The sequence below is a fragment of the Megalops cyprinoides genome, chromosome 1, assembly GCF_013368585.1.
Source record: "Megalops cyprinoides isolate fMegCyp1 chromosome 1, fMegCyp1.pri, whole genome shotgun sequence".
Lineage (NCBI taxonomy): Eukaryota > Metazoa > Chordata > Actinopteri > Elopiformes > Megalopidae > Megalops > Megalops cyprinoides.
The window spans coordinates 30,116,770-30,142,934 of record NC_050583.1 but is presented as its reverse complement, the minus strand read 5'-3'; the positions used below and the strand labels follow the sequence as shown (position 1 = coordinate 30,142,934).

At 41.4% G+C, this 26,165-nt stretch overlaps 1 protein-coding gene across 1 annotated transcript; it reads left to right on the top strand.

Moving 5' to 3' along the window:
- The first annotated feature begins 2,938 nt into the window (after positions 1-2,938).
- On the top strand, positions 2,939-26,165 carry LOC118774948 (forkhead box protein K1-like). Its single transcript, XM_036524582.1, has 9 exons — positions 2,939-3,533; positions 10,113-10,310; positions 16,285-16,441; positions 16,815-16,961; positions 17,139-17,332; positions 18,025-18,191; positions 18,277-18,546; positions 18,951-19,184; positions 19,343-26,165. Exons 1-9 carry the CDS (start codon positions 3,013-3,015, stop codon positions 19,555-19,557), a joined length of 2,103 nt encoding a protein of 700 aa, XP_036380475.1. The 5' UTR covers positions 2,939-3,012; the 3' UTR covers positions 19,558-26,165.

The following is a 26,165-nucleotide window of genomic DNA, read 5'->3' as shown; positions in this document are numbered from 1 at the left end:
GTATCACTACTGTTGTTTGGTATTTTTTGTTGTCACTTTGTATGAAAGCATTATGAGAGACACTGGAACCAGAGTCAAATTCCCTGTATGTGTAGAAGCATGCTTGGCGAGTATGTCTGATTCTGATTCTATGAATGGACCCTGTGTAACTGTCAGAACACTTCACCCCTTGGCCTCTAATGCATAATGAAAACTCACCTTTTCAGGCTTCACCATGGCTACCAGAGTCCCATGCCCAGCACCCCTCCTTAGTGTATAATGGCCTAAAGGCTCGTACTTTACTTTGTTTAGACACAATTCTTAGACTCCCTGCTTTGTGTCTGGATTTAAATGTAAGTCTTCAGTTTAACAGTGTTTACTTTACTTAACATTCAGATTGTTATTCATTAATTTACTCATTTAAGATGGAAATGGGAAATAAACTGAATAATGGACTGAAAGCAACATTTCTATTATCCAGGGATATGTTCTTTGATTAAATTGGGAAAATTATTTTTTTTAATCTTATTTTACGCATGTGCATAAAATAACCAAAATACTTAACTGGGTATCATTATACTTCATTATATTACATTTGCTTAGCAGATGGCCTTATCCAGAGCAACTTACATAGCTTACAATTTTTATATGCTATCCAGCTGGACATTTACTGAGGCAATTTAGGTTAATTACCTTGTCTGAGGGTACCACAGCAGGGGCCCACCTGGGAATTGAACTGGCAACTTTTAGGTTATGAGCCCTGCCCCACACCACTACACTGCACTACTGCTCATATGGTGATAAAAATATTTTCAGGTTGCAGAATAAGATACAGGGTTCAGTCTCAGGATTATATGACATCTTGACTGATTTTGTAAACATTTCATAATCAAAGTACAATGTTTAGAGAAAATAAAATGAATTGAATAAGACTGCAAGAGGCAAATGCCCAGGTTTTATTTGGAGCGTTCAATATCATATTTGTTTTGAAGCAAGAATGAATGATATGGGTTCAGCATTTAAGCCATACTTTACATACCTGCTTAACCCTAGCTACTGTAACAGTTCAGGTACAGGTCCTTTTTACTGTGATGGAAATCCTGCACGTGTGTCTGAAGAACATATGTCCCACATTGTTTTCTGAGTTGTAGCTAATTGTGAAAAGATTTAATTCAGGAAGAGAATAATGATCTGTCTGTGCAAACCGTTTTAGATTGGTTTAGTATTGCTTCCCTTTTTATTACCAACTCTCTGTTACCAAGCGTAAGTATGTTGGACAGATGATTTTTTAGCAGTGTGTTTGTTTGTATAACCTAAAATACTTTTAATATGAGCTAAAACAGAATGGACTCTGGACTGGTGTTAAAATTAATAGAATGCCATTTGTTCAGTTATGTGAAATGAACAGCAGCTTGGGCTCTTGTGAATTGTTTTTAAATATTGTATGCTTCCTAGCAACATTTTTTTGTACTAATACAAGCAGCTGGTGAAGTTTAGCTTTGCTGCCAAAATAGACCTCTTCCCGCAGGCAAACTTAATTAGTGTATTAATCCACTAAATATTTCAAAAGGTTTTAAAACAGGGATGGCTCCCCCCCCCCCCCCCCCCCCAAAAAAAAAAAAATAAAATCTAGCAATGGAATTTACCTTTTATATGCGTTCACACCAATTCTTTTTTTCCCCAAATTTTAAAAATCCTAGTGAGAATTCTGAACCTAACCTAATATAACATCATATTACACTTCCTGTTTGATAATGCCTGTCATAAACATATAATGGTACACTAGTTTCCTTATCCCTTGAACATGGCTTGTTCTTGGTGCTTTGTTTACTGTTTTGTCAAGAAATTCGAGTACAATATGTTAATTTATTTCATTCTTGCACATACATTTGCAAGAATTACATCAGATCTATACAGTGGCCAATTACGTGGTAAATTTCGATGGGCACAAATTAATATAAAATGCAATTTGCTATTTCAAAGGGGTTATTATGTTCTGTAAAAACTTTTCTCCTAAATTACTTGAACTTTCCCTTTGTACCATAATTTATGAAACTATAAATCATGTTTTAAAATTTTCAACAGATGCATAGGCTAAGATATTTAGAGAGGCTATATTTATGAGTATGATAATACATTTGTTGAATTAAGTCCATTATTATACTTCGTTTATATACTGAATACAATATGACAATGAAACAATCTGAGCGCCATGGAAATACAGCACCTGCTAAGACTGATCTTACACTGACTCCTGGCGGTGTCTAATATGAATGCAATTCACGGAACTATTCCTCTTCGTATTCCACTCTCCAGACTTTTGGCTTCTCCTGTACCTTCCATGTTTATAAACAGACGTAACGAAGACTGGCGATACAGTATACCTACTTTATTTTCATGATAAATATTCAAGATTACATATTTTAAGACCAAACACATGTCAACAAAGTATTTGAATCGTAATCAGTACGCATCGTACAATAGGAAATTAATTTATTTTACATTTAGGCTTTCCACGAATGCCTCATGTAACGCACGTGTCGTCCGGTTCCAGAAGTGTCAGCTTAACTCTTTGTATCTTATCGACATGTAGATAAGTACATTCAATGTCTACACGCTAAGAAAAAAGCACAAAATATTGTGGCGAGCTGCAATGCAAGTGTCGTTTGTCACTTTATACAAACGGTCAAATAATGTTGCGCCATAGGTTTTAAAATAAACATAAACATTTACTGACATACTGGCACTTCCAGATATTGTGAACATTCCTTCTTGTTAAACCCAAGGATTAGTCACGTATCATTATTGTGCAATGTATGGGATTTTAATTAGTGATAAATAATGGCAACAAATTTGGGTTTCTGTGTCGCTTATAAGGTCGAATTTTAGGCTGCTTAAAATAACACATTATAACGTATGTGATACGTATTGCATTGTAATGCGTATAAACACACCCGCTAGCAAGCCAAATTTCACTGGTTGATTGCACAGGCTGGTTTAAAATTGAGGTGCGTTTCCGTCGGTTCCTAATCCATGAAATCCGAAACTGGTATTTGCAGTTGCCCGATCCATGTTGCTCCTCTCCAGCGCAACAGCGGGAGTGAGTTTCTCCTGTTTGCAGCCAGTGGTGCTATTCCCGGTGTGTTTTCCGAGAAGATGGCTGATTATGGGGACGATACCGGAGCCCGGGCCTTGTTGGCACTTAAGTCTGCACCTTGCAGCCCGGTCCGAGGGGCTCCATCCGTGTACTCTCTCTCCTCGAACTCGACCGGGATCGTACCCGTACCACTTTCCTCTCCTCCGCGGGCCCTCGCTCGACTGGAAGGCAGGGACTTTGAATTCGTCATGCGGCAGAGGACGGTGACGGTAGGCCGAAACTCTTCGCATGGTTCCGTGGATGTCAACATGGGCCACTCGAGCTTCATCTCCCGGCGGCACCTGCAGATCACTTTCGAAGAACCATTTTTCTACCTTCGCTGTCTGGGGAAGAACGGTGTTTTTGTAGACGGCGTATTCCAGAGGAGAGGTGCTCCTCCACTTCAACTGCCGAGAGAGTAAGTTAATGTTAGCTTTCCACCTAGACGATCATATACATACTAGTTAGCTACCAATGTCAACTGTGCGTGAACATCTAGCAAGCATGCTCTGCTGTGTAGCTTTCTGTCACCTGCCTAGTTTGCTTTATGCAGTGTATTTAGTTAACAGGGGGCTAACTAATGTTATTCAGTTGTCATTCTTTAATCAATCATAATATTGCCGCTTAGCTAGCAAGCCTTCTTGTTTTACAGGGTGAGGATTTTTTGTTAACCGGCTAACGTTACCTAATTTCTTGCTTGTTTGGTAATTAGCTACATGTAGGTACTTCATATCTAGATACAGTTGGCTATTAGTAGCAGCAGTTAGCAACGTACAAGTGGGCAACGCATAAGTAACATTAGCAGCTAACTTTATCGAGCTGGCTAAGGGGCTGGATTTCACATCCGCAGGTAGCTTCATTTTAAGTCCAGTAGCAGGCCAGATAGTTAATGCTAGGACTGTATGTTGCTACCTAACGTTAACGTTAGTTACTTTTGGGGTTTTGTTCAGTGTTGTCATGTAAGTTTTCAGTCAGTTGTATTGCTAGCTAGATACACGAAGGCCCTGCTCGGTGGAAGTTTTCTCATCGTCACCTTGTTTACGTTAGCTAGCTAGTTTACGTTAGCAAGTTCATCCGACCTCTAACTGCACTAACGACCGATTATATTTTGACCCCTTTTATTCCATCGCATGATGTTAGCTATTATTAATTATCTTCATAATTCAGTTAGTTAGTTAGCTAACTGCATTACTATAATAATAATTTCTGCTAAAGAGAAATGATTGCGTTGATCCGCCAGTGATTGTTAGTTTCATTAGTGGGACTAGATACATCTGATTATCTAGAAAGTAACACTACTCGTGTTGCCCGGCCTGGGTGTGATGGTGTCGTGTGTATGCAGGGGGCGTCTGCTTGGTATAAACACATGACATCACTGAGGGCAGGGGTGTAGTGCGTGGACCCGAAGAGCTGACCTTGTGTCAGTTTACGGTTTGACAACAAAAGGTCTGAGTTGAGTTATCTGATCTGTCATGTGTACTGCCATGACAATATAATGGCTATGTCGGGGACATTAGGCCACCCTATTGTTTTTGTTCAGATTTGAAAAATTCCTTCGCTGTTTTTGAAACATGTCTAACTTGTCGAAGACTCACCAGACTTGGCAGGGCAATAGAGAACGATGGACCCGGACCGTATCTGATGAGCGTCCCGCTCACCCATGTTGCATGATTTGCTACTAATATATCAGCCAAAATTCTTCATTACAACAATATTTACAGTAAATGAGCTGTAAGTTTACAGCCCTGAAACCTCTGCTGTTGAGCGAATCTGTCAGTGCTGTATTAAACTTCAAATTTGATATGTGTATGCCATGGATTAAAAACGTCTTCTAAAACGAATAATGAGCATTCCGATGGTAATAGCTCTGGGTTATTTTACTCATCACACGTAGGATGCCAGTCATGACTAGAATTTGACATTTTGTGCTGGACCCCCACTCAGTCCTACTTGCATCTGTATTTGTAGTTATTTTGCTTGAAGTTGTTCTCCAAAGAAGAGTCATTGCAATTCTACAAATACATTTTCCATGTCCATGTTTCAAAATTCCTATTAAATGTGACAGGAAGAATAGTGATATTCTTCATTGCTTAAGTGAGAAGTGATTTAGATTCATTCAAACCCTTAACTAAGAATGTGGCTTTTGGGTTCTGACCTAATTGTCATATTAGGAGGGGCTCACCGTGAAATCAGTAAAAAGACGCAAAATAGGATTTGCCTCATTCTTGGATGTAAGTGATATAAATTCAGTCCTGGTCAACTTAAAAAAAAAAACTTAAATTAAGTACACATGATTATTAATTTTTAGATTAAGTCACATGCAAAAATCCTTCTTAGACCCCCAGTCTGGAGGTTTTCCCAAGTGCTGCACAGTAACGGTGGTCATGAAGGGTGGAGGTTTCCTCCCTCTCATGGTCAGGTTATAAAACCGGTAATGAAAACTAGAATGGCAATGCAGGGACATATGCATGCCTTCCAACCGCAAACAGAATCCTGCTTATTAGGTGTGGATTCTCAGCACAGCACAAGAGCAGAATGTATTTTAGCAGGTGGGTTTTAACAAACTTTTTTATTGAGGGTTTCCGTGTGTCCAGATTTTTCTTTCCTCAATGCCACTTCTGTGTCTTGAGCCTCTGATTAACATTCCAGACTGCCCTCTGCTTCCCTCAGAGAGTGACAGTAAACTCGTGTCATCACAGAGTGATCACAGCATGTGCAGGGGATATGAGAGAACAGAGCAAACATCAAGTCTTTTGCAGAGAATAGTCCAAAATTGGTTTGTTCAGTATCTGTTGGCTGTGCGGTACATTTAATATTTTATCTATACTTATCTTTGTCGAGGCACCGGCGTAAGCCTGTTTGAATCGGGGCTTCCGGTAGTTATTAGAAAGCGACCTTGTAATTTGCATAAAATCAGAATTAACTGATGACTGGCGTTATTTTTAGTGAAATAATTGGAGACAGGAAATGGCACTAGGCAACCATAATCAGTGATAAAGAGGCAGTTTTGATCTTTTAAAGTAACCTTTTAATTTTAATGCAGGCTGTGGGTAATTTCGGCTATATGTAAATTCATTCTCTGTAAATTCAGTAGGGACGTTTATTTTATTTGGTGGTGTGTTTCCTAATATGCGGCACTGAAAATATAAACCTAACTTAGTGCTCTGTGTAATGCAGATAGAAGTTATTTTTGTGTCATTTTTAGAAGACACTTTATAAATGTGCCATGCTGTGTTAGTGATTGAATTTGAGTAGTTTTCAAATGTTAGGCTCATGTTTAGCCAAGTTTAGCCAGCTCACATTTCCGAAGGGTTGGGTCTAACTGTAGGACCAAATCATGGTTTTACAGTCAGTGAAAATGCTTTGGATGAAACAAAGAATATCTGAGGTTCTTATGGCTGCAGTTTACGTCACACTTCTCTGTTTCCCAGCCACTGTCGGGGAGTGTGTGCCATGGAGCATGCTAATGAGTGCATATGTCACACATAGTGTGTTTTTCTGTTCTAAAAAGGGGAATAGCATTGCATCTGTTGTGACACTGTATACATTCTGACATTTAAATCATGTCAGGTAAATTACTTAATGCTTAGCGGTTGCATTGTTTTCTTTTTTTCTTCAATAAGGCATGATACCCCAGATGTTGGGTTGTGGTTGATGTGAGAGCTTATTCAGTAAGCGATATTCTGTATTTCACTCTGATGTCTTTTTAAGACAAAGGGTCCCGCTTACATCTCTTCCACTCTGTAATTGCATTGCGGTTGTTGTTGAAATGATAAATGTAAGAGCAGTTACACATAAGAAATAGGCATATGTAATAGCTTTGTAATGAGATATGCAGTTGCTTAGACCAGGATGGTAATACCATTGCAAAAAAATAATGAGGATATGGCAATCCAGGGCATTTCTGTGTAATAAAATAAGCTGCAAGTGCTGAATGTGAATCAGACAAAACAATAGAATCTTCAACGACTGCTTGTCTGAGCAACAGTTTCCTCTGGTCTCCTTAGATAGTCTGCTTATCTGACCATGTAGCAGTTCAACAGAGAGCTTGCTGGGGATTTAGTGTGCTGCTGTTGGTCTTAAGTCTGAAGATCCTGATGAGGTTTGGCTGAGGTCTGCAATTCCGGTATGAACAGTGATAAACAGACTGGATGACTGTTTTTATTAGCATTACTGTGATTACTGTAGGAAACACTGGCTGAAAGAGTGCGGCAGAGCTGTCTGAATGCATGCTGAGCTGGCCCTTCAGAAAGAGCGCACTGCGCCGTGCAACTGTGGCTTTCTGTTGTAGTGCTTATGTAAGTATTTCCTCTGGCAAGCTAGGGGGGTGTGCACTGAGGGAACTATACTCATTTATCACAGCTAGGCTGTGCTGGAGACAGTTTAAAAACACTATAGAAGAACAGCATTTTTTTTTCCCTCTCCACCTAAAGTTCACTTTGACTGCCATGTACGGTCTGGACTATGACAAAATCCCGCTTTGGGATTGTTCTGGATCTGGCTGGAATATTCAACAACGACGGATTAACACCATGTTCAGTACATTTGAACCATCTTTCAGGTCTTTACAACCCTCTCAGAAACGGTTACCTAAAAGTCACCAAGGGCTGTAGTGTTAAAGAGGAAAAGCTAGGGAAAGTGTTTGGTTTGGTTTATAAATCTTCCCTATAGTTTACTTACTGTGTGCAAGGACTGAAAACACTTTTTGCAGGCTTCATTTACAGATGTTAGTCAGGTTTTTGTGGAGTTCTATGTGTTACATGATGATGAATCTTTTCCATCTTGAATTCATTCTCACAGCAAGAGCAAATGTGGTGGGTTGTGTTTTCAAAACTCAAAACATTCCATTGGGTCTGCAATCAATTTCAGTTTATTCTTACTGAAATTATTATTATTTTTATTATTATTATAATTATTTATTATTATTATTTATATTATTATTATTTCACTTTTTATTTGCCTGAAATGACAAGATCACAAATCTGACACACACATTCTGTAGAAGGCTATAAAATTTCAACCCATTTGCACACGCAAATGGCAAAAAGGTTGGCTCTTTTGGCCACAGCTGATAATTAAGTGAACTTGCTAACGAGTTAAGCTGATAGATAAAACTACTACTGCTATCACTTATGTATTCCCATACAGAGTACCGTGAATTTCAGCAAGGGTGAAAAATGCTGTTTTTTGGCCTATAAATGATGGAGGTTCTAGGAAGAAGTAGAAATGAAGTATGATCATAGAGGCCAGCTATTAACTATTGCCCACACTTAAATCCATTCGCAAGTCTAGTCAACCCACTAAGACATAGCTAGCAAACATGGAAGGTTGAGGGGGGGGGCTCAAATATGGAGGCCCATAACAAGAATATCATCCCTTGGCAGGCAAAGGGGGTAGAACTCCACAGAAGAGTAATTTTTAAGCTGATGTAATGATCATTATTCAGAGAACAGCCTGAAGGCTCATTTAAGTGGTTATCTGATGAGAAGAGAACCTTGATGCATGCATTGTTTGTCCTGCACACCAGCCAAAGAGCCACACACCCCATTGTCAATAAACAGATAAGTGAATTAATCATATTTTCTGTAAGAGTTTTTTAATCGTATGGAATGAGGGATATGTGTATATAGCCCTGTTTGGGTTTTGATTAACTTGGATTAACAGAGCAACATTTTAGTTTCATAAATGCTACTACTTCTTGCCAGAGTAAATAATTTATGGATGTTACCACATGAAGTAATTTTTAAGGCAGCTTTGATGCAGTTTTATATCTTTGATGCAAAAGGAAGAAAATGCAGTCTAAACTGCAGGACTCCTGACGTAAAGGTAGCTTGTTCGATTCCCTGCTGGGGCACTGCTGTTGTACCCTTCGGGCAAGGCACTTAACCCAGAATAGCCTCAGTAAGTATCCAGCAGTGTAAATGGATAACATGTAAAAATTGTAACCTATGTAAGTCACTCTGGATAAGAGCATCTGCTAAATGCCAATAATGTAATGTAATGTTTTGTGTGGCCCTCAAGAAGACTTGCTGCTGTATTTGCAACAGCTAATGAGAATCCTAATAAACTAATAAGTGATTTGGAATACCGGGAAATAACTTCTAATTCCAGGTAGCTTGTTTTTGATATTTATTTTCCTCAAGATAGCAGATTCACTGTACAAGGCAAGCTCTCTCTCTCGTTGTGGGGGGAAAAAGGAAAAATAATAAACACATTTGACATTTTCCAGTGCGCGCTCCTGATTGACATAGAGGCGTATTTCAGTGAAACGGATGAAAAGCATGTCTGGTCTGCTTACTCACAAGCTACTTGCAAAGCGTTTGCACAGTGCATTAAAGTACATTAGCTCTCATAACATGCCCCTATTTCCACAGTCTGGTTTTGCCATATTGTATTGCCTGCCATTACAACGGCAGAAAATGGAGTAGGTGTTCGGAATTAGAATAAGACGGCGGAGAGACACTGTGTGTCTGCGTTGACCCATCACGATCCTCTCTGCTGGAGTGTCCCATTGAGAAGGTCAAGTGATGTTGGTGAAGAGTTCTAATGGAGGTCTCTTAACCATGGATGTGGGTGTCGCATTGGTATGATGTGGAGCGTGTTTTGAGTGTTTCCTGAAGAGTCCTTACTCCCTGGCAGTCCATCATCTCTGCCACTGGAGAAATGGGCTTTTGGAGGTCAGAAAGCCTGAAGCTTATCTAGCAGATGTAAGCCCACAAGTGTTTTGTTTGCCAACAGTTTGTTGTGTTCAGGCTACAAACCTCAGTGACTTAGGATGGGGGATGGAAATGAGGGTGGGACATCAAAGTCAACAGATCTAAAGGCAAGTGAAAACATTACATGTAAATGCCCTACATCCTTTATGTTGTTACTGTAGCCTAGAACAGATGAATATAACAGTATGGCTTTGGCTTAATTTAATGGTTACCTTTTAAAACTCCTTTTGATATTTTTCAGCACGGCTCTATTGAACAGTGTTCTCCTGTCTGTTTTCTAGGTGCACGTTTCGGTTTCCCAGCACGGTCATAAAGATCCAGTTCACTGCGCTGTATCACAAGGAGGAGGTGAAGGAGGAGGCTCCGCTGTCCCCAGTAAGACCTCTCTACCCTCAGATCTCTCCTCTGAAAATCAACATTCCCGATAATGACTTCAGGAACATGATGAGTCCACTGCCCTCTCCCACAGGAACTATCAGGTAGGTCTGGGGGCCTGAGTACACTGATCTTGGAACAGTTTGTGTTTCTACTGTTGGTCTCCGCCCACACTCATGCACTGTACTCAGTTAAGCACATTCATATGCATATTTTCAGTATATACCCTATAATTTGGTTCTACAGTCGCAACCCTTGTGGTTTCACTGTCTTTGAAATTTTATGCATTTATGTCTGCAACAGAAATTCAGAATGATAGGACATTGACAACAGCAGGGACAGCCTTAAAATTTAGACTTAGCTATGCCTTGAAGCATTTGTGAACATGGATCATTTCACGTCATTGGTTGAGACACACCACTGAAGCCAGCACTTGATTTTGCAGTGCAGTAAAGGTGCTTGTAAAGATGTAAATATACATTATTTTGTTCTCATTTAGCAAATACTCTTATTCAGAACGACTTACATAAGTTACAGTTTTTACATATTATCCATTTATACCGCTGGACATTTCCAGAGGCAGTTCTTTTCAGTTACGAACCCCGCTTTTTGCCACTATGCTCAACTGCCACTGTATGCTGTAAACAGTCTTGGAATGTGAAGAATTGCATGGACACATCACTACATACATCCCTTAAAGAGTCATTTAAAGAATGCGTGCACATACCATGGATGGACACTTTGGGAAGCCAAAGAAATAGTGTTTTTTTAAAATGATTTGTTGCTCAGGATTTGACCCATTTTTACAGTAGTCTTTTACAGATGCTTTCTAAAGTATCTCCTAATCTGAAATTTGTCTAGATGTTTAAGGTCTACTTTTTAAAACACTTTAAAAATCACTAAAATAAACGTTTGAATATAAATGTACCAAATAATACCATTTGGCAGCCAAGTGTTGACACAAGACAGGAACTGTAGCTTACTCTAGTTGTGACATACTCCTCATAACCAGAATAGCACAGAAGTCACAATGTGAGTTTACATATAGATAGCTAAGTATGTCATCATATTAATGCGCACATCTAAACATAGACGTTTGCTATTATTAGGATGTTTATATTTCAAGCTTCGTAGTAGTCATTATTTTCATATCTAAAATCCTATGCAAAGTCATTGGAGTCCTGTGTTCCATCCTTGGTATGTGTCTAATCAGAAATTAAGCCTTTTGGTTAATTTTGCATGTATTCCTATGAGCAATACAGAGGGTGGTCAGAGCTAACAGCTGTCCAGTCCAGGTAACATTTGTAACAGATTGTGACTGCTGACTATAGTGTAATCAACTGATCATTTATGTTTACTGATTTGGTGTGCACTTCAAATGTCCAAGCTAACACTTTCTCTTGGGTGTATGTTCCAACAGTGACATTTTTCCCCAGAAAAGATCAATTTAACTTTGGGTGTTGTTTAGATAGCACATATATAATGACATTTATAACTTAAACACATCATTTTTTCAGAGAGCACCATGTCTTGTAATAGGTATATACAAACAAATAGGCCTTGAAGGCTGCTACTTGCACGGAAGCATGGCCACTTGTGACACCTATTTTGTATGGATTCTTTAGGGAGAGACTTAAACTGGAGCAGTACTTTATCTTGGAGGTATAAGGAGGGGTTGATGTCGGAGCGGTTGATGTCAAATGAGTTGAGGGAGAATGTCATGCTGGAGAGAGAACTTCAGGAGTTGGAGAAGTGAACACTGGTACCAAGAGAATTAGGAGCTTTCATAAACTCTTCTTTTTAGTAATATTTCAGACTGCTAGGCTGTAAACATTCAGCCGGAAGCAAAGATGTAATTATTTCCGCGAGTGAAATCTCAGCCATTTTTGCATTTCAGCAAATATACTGTTCCTATTGAAGCGAATGATTAGTATAAAATAGAAAGCTAAACCTTTGGCTTAAAAGCTAGGAGACTGTGATGTTTAAGGCTTGATAACTTGCAGCTCTGCTGTGTGGCTGCATTGCTATCGAGCCACCATTTAAAATCAGCCGATATCTTCGTTCCCCAACTGCAGTGTTATTAATACAGAATGGGTCTCCAGCGCTATCAGTATGGCGATCAGCAGATATGATCGATATATCTTTGTTATATCTTTGTCCGTATCAGCCAACAAAATTGCCTTTCTAGGAACCATCAGTAGTGGCTCGTGTGCTGCTGTTGCAGATAAGGCCTTTGTGCGCCAAGCGCAGTATTGACTTGAATTAAAGCCAGCATCAGGAATACAGCCCAGTTTCGAGGGGGAGTCTGAGCTGAAATACAAGGTAAAGCACTGGCAGCCTGTCCTCCAGAGCAGGCAGACTTGAGCACACTCAGAGTGAGGCTGCCCGTACTTTGAATAGGGTGCTGTTTGCTCGTGCATCAGTCATGCAGTATTAGGGAAGGCGTGCCAATTGCATGCTTTATGCTGTTTACAGTGTCTGAAAAGACTGAGGCCTGATAAACCGTCTCCATGCTGTCTCCATGCACAGGCTGATTACAGTAGGCAAACAAAGCCTTGCTCAAAAATAAGCAGCCCATTCAGAGCACCTGCTCAACACATATTGACTAGTGAGGTGTTCTACACTCCAGCTTATCTGGGAACAGGAATTGCTCATACAGACTGGAAGCTTGATGACTGAGAGCACTCTGTTTATTGTAAGGCCTTACGAGGACAGGATATTCGAGTGTGCTAAGTCTGAATTTCACACTATGTATATTTTCTTGTATTTCTTCTTAACTAACTGTATAACGGAGGGTGGCATGCAATGTGAACAACTTATATGTATTATATTTATTATATTATTATTACCAATCACTGAAACAAAATCAATTTCCTCTCAGCAAGAAAAGATCAAACAAGCTATTTGGTGTTTATTACTGTATATTATTGGTATATACAAGTATACTTGATAAATTGCAGCACAATTATTTGTGCGACTGTGGAACTGTTCTTTGAATGAAACTTTGCAGAAAGGAGGTGACCATATTGCACTTTTCCATGAACTTTCCTTCCCAGTGTGTCCTTTTTCTCCAGCTTCAGTGTGAAGGGAAGTGGCTTTTCCTCCTGTTGCACTGTCTCCTTGTCTTCTCAGAGCCCTGCCCCCAGTGGCAGCCCCGCTCCTCTTCCCCATGTGGTTGGCCTGCGTGTGTACATATGCCATATATGGCATGTGTTGAGCTTGGCGCGTGCTGATTGGTGGAGAGAGGATTGTTGTGCCTGAGTGTTTTCAGCCACGGCTGAGTTTCCTTTTCAGAGCTCTCCCAGCTTCCTCCCCCCTCCCCTTGTCTCTCCTTCCCGACCCCTTATTCAGACAGGCTCCAATGGCCTGCTCTTGTACCCAAAACAAACAGTATGCCTCCACGCCAGAGTTTTGCCCCATTCATCCAGTCAGACAGGTTTTCCAGTGCTTGAACTGAGATTTTTCTAATAGAGTACAGTTTTTTTTTTCTTGAGTATAGAAATGTGAATGTAGCTCTTTAATAGCAGAGACAAACCCCGGGCTTCAAGCTGAAAATTCCAGACACATTGAATGTGGGAAGGGTAGCAGTGGTCACATGGCTCCACAGAGAGGAGGGGGCTGTATTGTTGCCGTTATTTTTGCGATGGCAACAAAAGCTGTCCTTGTGCAACACCAGTGTCCGGGGAGCCTTGCATAGGGTATTCATCAGCTTGCAGGGAGAAGAGTTGTACGTCTTTGTTTCATTTCAGACAACTGCAAGATTTGTTTGTGCTCTCAAGCTGCTTTGACACTGGAGCCAACATAAACTTTCTCCCACAGCAACTGTTGAAACTGTTGAAAGAGGTGGAGTTAAAATGTCTGCACTCAGAGCAGGAAAGATGTTTTTTTTTTTTTTAACCCACTATAGTCAGAAGCATACTTTTTAATGTCACCTTTTTCTGTGAGTTTTAAACTTTGAGAAGAAAAGAGGGTGTCCTCCATTACTAACAGGATTTATGTGAGACCAGTGCGGAATGGTTACTTTGACAAGGTTCACTAAGATTTTGAAACGGTGCAAAACTGACCTTTCAAATGCCAGTTCCACCCACTGAAAATCATCCAGAATTTTACACCATGGTTGGGATATAAAAAAGTGTAATTTACAGGGCGCCTGCAAGAAAACTTGCCATATAGAAGTCGTTAATATTGTACTACTGTAACTGTGAGGACTACCCTTCTTGCCTTCACCTCTAATTTTATGTTAGTTTTTGTGTGTGTTTTTTTTTTTGTTAGCTGAACTGTTAGCTTCCAAGTTGGCACTTTACGAGTAGCAGTGGCGCTCTGCATGATGCAGACTCTTACAGTCAGCCATGTGCCGTATGTCATTAGCTTGTCTCTGCTGTCTCCAACCCTCTCTGAAATATTTTCTGCTGGCTTTGTGTGCATTTCATATGCTGACATACAGCTCTGATAGACTCTTTGTTGTCCGTGTGTCCAGAGGGAGCTACTGTTGTTTTCCAGTGTTTTGAAAGTGCTGTCTCAGGCGTGTACTTTGACCCTGTGCCCTCATCTAGATAAAGGCCTTTGCGGCATGTTATTTGTTGACTGTCAGGTTGCTGAATATAAAATGCACCACTGATAGCAGGATCACGGCTGGTGGATTCGCTTGTCTGTTACTGGGCTTTCGCATGCTTCACCTGCGAACCATGGCCTTCGTCTGCATTTTAAAAGCAAATTCAGGGCCATGCCTGTCTGCGTTATATAATTGCCTATCACAGGGAAGTAAAACCCATGAGAGGCTAAATTTGGTACGCCGAAGCCGTTTAAAAATACACCTCTTTTTACACCACGTACATGGAAGCCAGCTGCCTGTACAGCACAGCACAGCACAGCACACTGCTCCTGAAGGGACGTCACTGACTGTTTTATCCCCTCCTTAACTGCCCTGCAAATAGTGCTGCTCGCACGCAAGCTAATGTGCTTTAGCCATCTGCAGCAGAGGGATGGAGCTCATCAGTGATTAAAGACTGATAAAGCTGACCGCTGTCCATGATAGGTCGCTGCTCAGTTTGTACACAGGGGCGGTCCTTGGATGCCTTTTGAGAAATGATTGAGTCGCCCTCAACCTGGAAGGACAACAAACTCCTAGAAATGGAAGTGATTCTTCTCTTATTGATGAGCAATACTGTGGTGTGGCCGAGGGGACATTAAAAAAAAAAAGTCTGATTTTTTTTTTTGTGCAGAGCACGTGGTGAAGGTGCTGGAGATGTTTGTGTATTTGTATCGCCATCTAGTGGTAAGTCCTCAGTGCAGCCTGTCACCCCCTCGGCTCTTTAGTCGTGTTTGAATACTAGACCTCAGTGGATGAAGCTGCTTGCAGTAGAGGAACAAGTATATGTCAGACAGCCGAGTTAATGGCGAGATGATTGGTTTGAGTGGCTGGATCTTCCATATTAGAAAAATACTGTTAAACATGGTCATTTTGCAGCAGTTGAATTTACTCCCATATCAGCTTGCATATATTTGAGACAAAACATGTTCTGACTTGGAGGAATGCAACCTCTTATTTTTGTAGTTTTGGTAACAATTTTTGCAGCTGTAACAAAAGCAAGCTATTTGGTAGCAAAAATAATTAGGTCTGGAATTTGGAACACGCTGTTGTCATGAAAATGGTATGAAGGAATTCAGGCAGAATAATGGGGAGTTTCTCCCTCCAGTGGAGCACGCTGGACAGATGGCAGTGAAGGTCAGTGATATGCTGAGTTGGACCACCGGGATTGGATTGTAGCAGGGATCAGTTCTGAGATAACCACTTCTTAAAGAAGTGCGTCTTAACTGAGGCTATAAGGACTGTCATCACTCTGAGTTTAGATTGTTCTCATGTTTGGAGACCAGGGTTTGATCAGGGTGTCCTTTTGGTCTTCGTGTTTGTTGTACTGTGCAGTTGAAAGAATTCTTCATCAGTGCGTATGATACGTAGAACGCAGTCTCTCATCCCAAGATAGGTTTTGATGTAAAATTCTAAGCCACATTTTGTACATAGCAGAGCTGTGTGTGTGTGTGTGTGTGTGTAATTCCTGTTGTGTCTGCTCTCCCCAGTGTTCCAAACTCCTGCCCGGCAAGTCCCCGTGGTGCAGGATCCTCGGGGTATCGCTTTGGACGGAACATTACCTCAGACCTGCAGCTGGCGGCCGAGTTTGCGGCCAAGGCGGTGTCAGAGCAGCAGGCCGACGCGTCCGGAGGTGACAGCCCTAAGGTGACCGTCCCTACTGTGTCAATTGCTCGCATACCCTGCTTCAGACTCCACAGGAATCATGTTCTCTCTGAAGTGAACCTGGCTACAGGCAGGTCTCTCCACACTAGTGAATTGTCAAAGAGGGCTCCTGGCCCCACAGGGGACACAGGCCCCACACTGGAGCCCTGTGCACCACTCCCACAGGGAGAGCCTGTTTAATATGTTAGTAGGAGAAAAAAAGCCACACAGCCACTAGGCCTCTTTGACAGTGAAAGTGTCTTTCCTGCTGAGTTATATGTGTGTTTAACAGAGGGCGCAGCAGGTCCGGAGATTGACAGTCTCTCTCAGTGACATGTGGGTTCAACAGAAGGGATGGTGTGTGTTTCCTCCCCAGGACGAGTCGAAGCCCCCTTACTCATACGCGCAGCTCATTGTCCAGGCCATCTCCTCAGCCCTGGACAGACAGCTCACCCTGAGCGGCATCTATGCCCACATCACTAAGCACTACCCATATTACAGGACTGCTGACAAGGGCTGGCAGGTTAGTCCTCAGTCCTCTCGCTGTGCCCCCTGCCTCTTTCTTTACCATCCTCAAACCGCAGAATTCCATATAAATGCTAATTGTGTTCCTTTTTTGGGGGGAGGATTTGAATGAAAGAGTAAAGTTCTTTTGTCCTTTTTGTCCTTTTGTCCCCCCCCCCCACCGCTCCTCTGGCAGAACTCCATCCGCCACAACCTGTCCCTGAACCGCTACTTCATCAAAGTGCCGCGGTCCCAGGAGGAGCCGGGGAAAGGCTCCTTCTGGAGGATTGACCCCTCCTCCGAGGCCAAGCTGGTGGAGCAGGCCTTCCGCAAGCGTCGGCAGAGGGGCGTGTCCTGCTTCCGCACACCCTTCGGGCCCCTGTCCTCCAGGTAAAAGGGGCAGCCGCCACATCAAGGACATAGTTTGGTTTGGGACTGTAAGGAGTCCTCAGCTGAAAGTCTTCACTGGTTATTCGTAGCTCTGTCTCCTCAGCCTCTCCTCTTCTGTGTTCTTGTGTTTCTTGCCATCACTGGATTGGGCAGAACAAAGTGAGTCTGCCACCTCACCTCTGTGAGCCCCTTCACCTCATAAACCACAGTCATAGACTTAACAGAAAGTCTTAAGCTCAAAATCATAGTTGCGAAGGGGAGTTCACATAGGGAGTTCACCTCTCAGAAGTCTGATATTACTGGTTCAGTTTCTGGCGTGTTGGCTTTTGAATATTTGTGTGCACGTGTTTGTGTGAGAATGAATGTGTATGCATCTGACTGCGACTGTATGTATGTATGGGAGTATGTGTATGTGCATGTGAGGTTATACATGTGGTGTGTGGTTGTGCCAGTGTAGGCATCTTTAAGTTTGTGTGTGAGTGTTACCTGCTGTCTCTCAGTGTCAGGGTAACCTGCTGTTTCTCAGTGTGAGTGTTACCTGCTGTCTCTCAGTGTCAGGGTAACCTGCTGTTTCTCAGTGTGAGTGTTACCTGCTGTCTCTTAGTGTCAGGGTAACCTGCTGTTTCTCAGTGTGAGTGTTACCTGCGGTTTCTCAGTGTGAGTGTAACCGACTGCCTGTCTCTCGGTTGCAGGAGTGCCCCGGCCTCTCCTACCCACCCAGGCCTTCTGTCCCCTCACTCGAGCGGCCTACAGACACCCGAGTGCCTGTCCCGAGAGGGCTCCCCCATCCCCCACGACCACGACTTTGGCTCCAAGCTGGCCTCGGTGCCAGAGTACCGGTACACGCAGAGCGCCCCAGGTAAGCCCACGCGCTCGTTCACGCCGCTCTGAACTCCCCACCTCCGCTGTGTGCTCTGTACCCACCGTGCTCCCTCTGTGCCCAGGCTCTCCGGTGAGTGCCCAGCCTGTCATCATGGCAGTGCCTCCCCAGCCCTCTGCCGTGGTGGCCAAGCCCCTGGCCTACATGCCTGCCTCCCTCATCACCTCCCAGCAGCCCCCTGGCCACGGCATCCACATGGTCCAGCAAGCGCCCACCGTGACCATGGTCAGGGTGATGACCACATCAGCCAGCTCCGCCAATGGATACATCCTGGCCCCCACCAATGCATCGGGAAACCTGCAGGGGGCAGGAGAGAGTGCACCAGAACAGAAAGGTAGAGTGAAATAATGACTACTGCAGCTGTTTATGCAGAAAGTCTGGGTACTGACGTAGAATATTGGAATACTATAGAGTACGTCTAGTTTTCAGATTTTTATTTTTCACGTAAATGCCATAGTGATGCACTAAGAGACATTTTGCTGTTTAAATACTTGAAAATATTTTGTTATTTATAAATGGGGCAAGGTGCTTAAAAAATGACAAAAATGAAAAAACTGAAAAAATTTGGTGCAAAAAAACGCAAAGATGGGTGAAATTAGGGTTCCCCTTTTTAAAAACAGGAAGGTAGTGGCCCCGCTGCTGTTTTCTTGTGTTGGTGGCCAGTCCCTAAAGGTTGAGTTTCCGGCGAGGGAAGTTAAGGGCGTGGGAAAATGTCTTTGTGTGGCTGTGTGTGCGCAGCCAATGCTGGAGAGGAGAAGCCAGCGGCGAGCTACGCGTCGCTCACCACCACCAGCCGGGTCATCCAGGCGGTCGGCAGCCACGTCAGCCCCGGCGGCGGCGGCAGCCAGCAGACCTTCACCATCGTACAGCAGGCGCCCCTCTCCTTGGGCCAGCACCAGCTGCCTGTCAGACCTGTCACTCAGAACGGCAAACACGCCCTCCCTGTCACCAGCATCTCCGGCCCTGCCTATGGTACACCTCTCCTCCTCCTCTCTCTTGTCACGTATTCTTTTGCAAAGAGATTTAGGACTGACGGCAATTGTCTTGAATTCACTTTAGAGCAGAAACTCAGAAAACGTTGATTGGTTTCAATCCTTAATGTTTTTGTACGTCTGCTTATTTTTTAAAAGCTATAACCAACCCACTTCAGATCCTGGCTGCCCAGGCCTCCACCTCCACCCCAGTCGTGGTGAACAGGCCTCCCAGTGTGGAGGCTGAGCCGCTGGCCTCCACGCCAGGCGAGCCTGAGGCCAAGCGGCCTAAGATGGAGGATGGTAGCGTGGCTTCGGTCCCTCAGGCGGTCATTGTAGCACCGACCCCACAGGCTCAGGACACCAGCGATTAAAGAAGAGGGAAGAAAAGCACAGAGGAAGATCTTTAGAACATGTTCCGTAACAACATAATGCCGAGGTGCCAAACTTGGGGGAAAAAACGTCTCTTTATCGGGTACCGAGACTACCGCAGAGGCAAGAGCAGTTCAAATGCAGACAATTGATTGTATAATTTTGAGGAAAGAGAGAGTTTGACTGTGTTTAAAGCCGTAGTTTTGTGTGCTTAAAATGCATTAATCCTTAAAAGCCTTAAAACAGAAGTGTTCCAACTGCTTTTTATTTCACGGAGGATTGAATTTAAATGTCACTGATAAATCAGAAAGGGAGAGGAACACACGGTTCAATAGGTACCCTCAGAAGTAGTGCTTTAACATGGGTCGGGGTGGGACCAAAATACTACGCAGCTATTTTTATCTACATGTGTTTTCTCTGAACTGAAGCATTACATATTGGCAGGGGAATCTGAAATGTGTCTCCGCTTCCTATACAACTATTTTGAATAGGATTTATTTATCTCCCGTTTGTATTGTCAGCTTTTGGCTTTGATACACACTCTTTCTACAAAAATCAATTTGTTACAAATAGAAACGACAAAAAAAATACATAACCATAAATAAGTGAACTGGGATTGAAGCTGCTCTTTTCCCAAGTGGAAGCTATTTAACATGGTAGACATAAAGTATTTTACTATTGCAGACCATTATCCTACTATTAAAAGATAGAGATATATGTGTATTTTAAATGTCACAGTTTGTGATTTGTATAATGTATAGAGCAAAATTAAATTCACTCATTGAATGTACAATGTTCTTCTAACGGTTCATGATTTCACATCGCCCTTTCTTCAGTATTCTCGGCACAGAAGAACATAGATTTTAATAAGGGTAGTTTGTCATTTTTACACGTTTCTAGTTTAAAGATTGTTTGAAGGGCAGTACTGCATGTTAAATGTAATGTGCAGATCTCACTAGGCAGTCACCCAGACTTTTCTAGACATGACAGTGTAGAGTGCACGTTTTTCCCTGTGATCTGCTGAATGGCGGCAGTTTTGCTGCGAACTGTCCTGTGAATTGTAGGAAAACTCCACCCCTAGTATTGTCATATCAAATAAGTGATGGGGGACGTGACCCATCTGGTGATTGCTTTGAATGTGCTGACATCATAAGACAAATTCATTTACTCCGCCATTGGCCACCTCATCTGTGGGTGAGGGCCTTTGTCTTATAGCATGATATTTGAATATTTGAAATGGAATTAGAACTACTGCAGGAAAAAAAAAACATGCTTGATACCCAGTTCAGATAGCCTATAAGTGTAAGCTTAAATGACAGTATGAAAGCCTGGCAGCTTGAGCCTCTGAAGGGGGGAATCCATTTCAGCACAGATCCGTTTTGCAGGAGTGGTTGTGTCCTGCTCTCGGAATGATTCATGTAGTACCCTAAAAATGGCTTACATTTATCTGCTCCTCACACCGTCATAAGGTGCAAATAAACAAATCGGGCATCAAAAGCTGTTTGGTTGGTATGAAATTGGAGTTTGCGGTGTGTATGTCCAGGTGAAATTGTCAGGGCAGTCACCAGTAGCTGAGTAGAAAAAAGTGGTTTTTAGCCAGTACCCTCAAGGGTTTCCCAGATATTCCATTAAAGTATTTTTGCAAGCTAGTGATTGTCACTGAGTAGAGCAGAAACTGACACTGCTGTGATTTTGAACAGGGATGGATGAATGTGTTTAATGAAGACTGATTCTGCGAAAGAAAATAAAGCAAAGCTTAGCAAACTAAGATGAAATATAATCATTTTTTCCACAAAGTGCCTTAATTCACTATCTCAGTAAAAAATAAATGAATGTAATAAATGCGTGTAATTTAATAGTACGTACATTTAAGCAGTATTTTAAAATAAATATATATTGTTAAATGCTTTCTTGACTAGAAGTTCCCCCGTTCAATGAATTATCTTGGTTTTTATCAATTTAAAAAGCATGCTGATGGATAGTTATGTCACAACTGCAATATATCTGTCCATTACAATCAGCAACAAAAAGGTTCATTTTTGTTACACTGCAAAACATCCATCTACTGTATCATCTTCAAAATCTTTCTATTCAGGCTCAAGGTAAACTATTTCACTGACACAACTGGATGCCACTCATCTTTTTAAATTTTTCAATCATAGCAAAAGACATGGCATCATTGTAATGAGAGTTGTTAGTGTTTACGTCTATCTGAAGTGCTAAAGCTATTTCCCGTTCTCTAATAGTTTAGTGAAAGCCTCAAGACCACCTCAGGTCAGCAGAATTGAATCCTGTCATCACCAAGAAACTGAGTTATTTTTATTTCACTGATATTGGCTATGCTGTGAACAAACCACTAAATTTACTAAATTTTACTAAATTTACCCTTAATGTATGTAGACTTCGTAAGTCTAAGTGTCTTAGCCCATTAATTAATAAACCTTTCAGTAAGTAAAACTACAGGCCTTACCAAATTTTCTCTCAACCAAAATAACAAGGAGAGGTATGTCAAACCCACTGCTTTTTTCTCTCCTGTTTGTAATTAGTTCATAAGGAAAAAAATGGAAGACTACATTTTTTGCAAGAGAGGATTTACAAACCATTTTTGCATGGTTTCTAATTTTGGGGGTTATAATTTGGTGGCTGTCTTGCTGAGTACACAGGCTGAATATGAATACACACGTTGCCCCTGGTTTTTGGCAAATCTGTGGGTTTGTGGTCTCGCTGTGGACTCAGCTTTGTCGTTCGTCATGTTTGCTCCAAATCTTTTTGCATTCTTTTGTTCCTTGCTAATGCGGAAATGGTTTTTGTTCACTTGAAGTCACTGTGCATTCTTGCCTCATTCCAGTGAGCAAGATGTTTTGTTCGCCTTTGAGGAGTGTCTGTCCTGGCAGTGATATGGGAGGGGGGGGGGGGGGGGTCCCCTCCTCAAACAGCCATCCATCTATTTCACATTTGTCTTCAAGCCTGTCTTACCTCACAGTCAGAATATGTCAATGTTTTGTTTAAGCCCTAAAACAAGCGAGTAGTGTAAATATTTTACTTAACAGAAACGAGGGGTAAACCTTGAGAAGAAGGTTGAGCTTCATAGGTTTTGATGGAGGAAAGTGATTCGCAGCAATTGCTTTCCGAATTGAGCCTAATGTCTCTTGTAGATGTTTTTAAATAAATTTACGTCAAAAGGGCACATAGGCAGAGCAGAGACAATGCCGATTAAAATGCTTTATTGAGTGCATGCAGCACTGTTAATTACTGATGAACAAGAAGTGTTAATGATTGTAGAAGGCCTAAAAATCTTTTCAAAGCCAATTTCATTCATCCAAAGGAATCCCAATAGAGGTTCCCCTTTTGACATCACCACATGCACCTTTAATTGGCCAGTGAGTATGTTTCTCAGATGTTTTTCTGTCTCTTCTAAGTTTCTTTCTTTTTTACTGTGTTGAATGCGTGTTAATTGATAACGACAGCAATTAAATGGGGAGAATTTGCTGACACCTCCTTTTTGTGACTAAGGAGTCAGTGTTCAGTTGAATGCATTGTGTGGTTAAACATGTCAATATCTACATCAGCATGGAGACACTAGGGAAATTTAGTATTGTGAATTTTGGCATTTTGGGATCAATGTGCATCTGCAGTAAAAAGTATTTATAATTGGGGGGGATCAGTTGAAACCAACTGCACTACTGTGGTGCAATATTGGATACCATTATTGTTGAAAATATACAATGAAAAATTTTACCGCCTTTGCTGTTCTAACACACAATTCTGATATGCCTCAGAGGTAACACGGTCTGCCCCAAATGCCGCCCACTGATTTTAGATAGCTGGCTATCCCCTTGATATGATTCTGCTGGGGGGAGAGCCATGACAAGTATGATTTGATGTGCAGATACAAGCATATAATAAGGACAGTTGCTTTAACAGTTGTTTATGAAGCAGACTACCCCAACTGAAGCTGAAAACTATGGTTTAATTATGTGTTGGAATTTAGTGAATACAAGATAAGCAAAATAAATCTTGGCAAATTTCAACATGCTTCATTGGAGCTGTGAAACACATTTTTTTTCATTTTATGTGCTGGATAGAGGTTAACATGAGTTAAGTTAACCTTGGACTTGAACATGCAATTTTTGGCTCCTGCTGTCTATTTTTAAAGCATTGACAGAGGTACAAACAAGAAAGCTTACTTCCGTCTATGATGCATTAAGGTCTAGATGTAAGGGTGTGTTATTTTTGGGGGTGTACATTTGCTAGCAAAACCACTAATTTACAGTAACGATAGTCTCTAGCAACTTGGTAACAATGATATTTATGAGAAGTTCTGTTCTCTTTTGATTTAACTACTGAGAGCAACTTCGACAAATCTCTTCACTCCCCTAATTTTTCAGACATTGCATTAGTTTTCTAGAGTTGAAAATACTGGCAAGTAACATAGCTTCTTTGCTAGCAGTTAGACCATGACTTTGTGGGTGTGGGTGAGGTGCAATGATAGATAGCTAACCGGGTGCTAGTAAGCCTTAACTCTTTTGATTTGCAAATTTCCTTGTTGAGACAGCAACATTTAACAGTCAAACTGTAAGAGCAGAAAACATGCTATTATGTTGGCCCTTTGCATGTCAATTTTAGTGCTGTGATTTTTTTTATCTGCCTTCAAACTCTGTAATCTATGTGCAGAAGTGATGTCCCTGTGACATACCATAGCAATTTTCCTAATGTGGTGGTATGCTAGTTTTAAATGTATATCATATTTGTATTGAGAGAATCTAGACTGTAACTGTGATCTGACCGACCATCTTGCTGGTAAACGAACAGGCCGTCTCGTAGGAGAGAGTAGTTCCGTTGTGGGGACTGAGTTTAGAAAAGGCGTTTTTGTATGTGCTTGCTCCTTTTGACACTGCTGAGTGCATAGATGGCTTGCTTTTAGGATTTATCCAGTTTGTTCCCTCTGTAGGTAAAAATCAAGATACCATGCCAAAAATCAGAAGCCTTTCCCCCTCTATCTTTAAGAACTCACTGTCATGCCCCTCTAGAGTTAAAGTGACACTTACTTGGGAAATCTCTATAGGGTAGAATTAAATAACTGGAATGTCCTATTTGGATTGAAAGAATCTTATTTTAAACATCAACTAATCTCCAACATTCTAGCTGAATCTCATTATTCAACAGTAATACTGATTTGTATTGGATGTGGTCACGTGTTTGAATATATCCCCTTCTTAGTAACATACTCGTGAGGTCATGAATTAACACTAAGCCTCTGATTCATAGTGAGATTATGGGCCTTGAGCATCTTATATCCATATAATGCACCTGCTTCTCAGACATGAGCTTGGTTCTACACTAAGTATGGAGTATGTTTCCATTTGATTTACTACCTGTCTCTGTCATTGTTTCAAATCTAAGGATTTTTTTCACATATGTATCAATTCAAAAAATGTCTTTTTAACCAGCTTCTCTCTAAATGTATAGTTGAATTGTCACTTTTTTGCAGTAGCCAAACAATTTTATTTGATACTTACTGTGTCCCATATTCTCTAATCCCTCACCACAGACATAGTGCTCATTGCTCATCTCTCTCTAATTGTTTTTTTTTTCTGTTTAGTTAGTACCAAGAGCTTTCTCAGTTGACTGAAATGTGCAGTCTTATGTTCTGTTGCCTTGTAGTTATAGAAAAATAATTTGAACTCTACAAGTCTAATAAAGCTTAAGAGGAAGAGTGTTGAGTAGAGAGCTTTTGCAGATGTATACCCCAGTGGTTTATATGTCATAATGTTCATGTAGTCTGACTGGAACATTGCATCCATAAACAGAAAGGCACTTGTTCATTTGCAGAACCTGGTCCTCTGTCATCTTGATTGTGTATTTCCTGTTATGCTCCTGTTCTGAGGCACCCCTTAAACATGCTGTGGTCCTTTCAACGTGAAAAGTGGACTGGAGAAGCATTGCTGTACTAGATATGGGTCACTTCTGTCTGATGTCAAATGCATGTGTTCCTCCCTAAGGTGCCGAAATGCCTCCATGTTCACTCACACTTTGTCTTCTTTGCCAGAGTGCAGATACAATCATCTCTTCAAAGTAATAATTGCTTCAAATACTAGATGTTAACCAGATGTAGATGGGATTTTTTTTTTTTATCAAATGCTGAAAAAAATTAGGAACTGTGAATTCTTAGTCTTCTAATGATAAGTTGGGCTGCCTCTCTGTAAAGCCAAACCAGCAACTGATCATTTAAATATTTTCTTTCAGCCACAGTCCTGTAAAATCATGATAGCAACCCACAAGCTTGGTAATCAGAATTTATAATTCTGTAGTTGTTATTTGCATGGAGTTAAAATTGTGCCACAGTGCATTACGGGTTGGACCATATGTATTGGTGATGTCCTTATAAGTGACCCATTGAAAACCACTGGTTTGCAATGCACATTTCATGAATAAGTTGCATTTGTTGTAAACATACATACCAAAACAACCACAGGAGCCCATTTCTTTTCAGGTTGTATACAAGAAGTGATAAAATTGGGATTATGGAATATTTGCTCAAGAAGATTTCTTTGTGTCAGATACTTATATGAAAGGAACTTCTTTGGCAATGAATAAACTCATACACAAT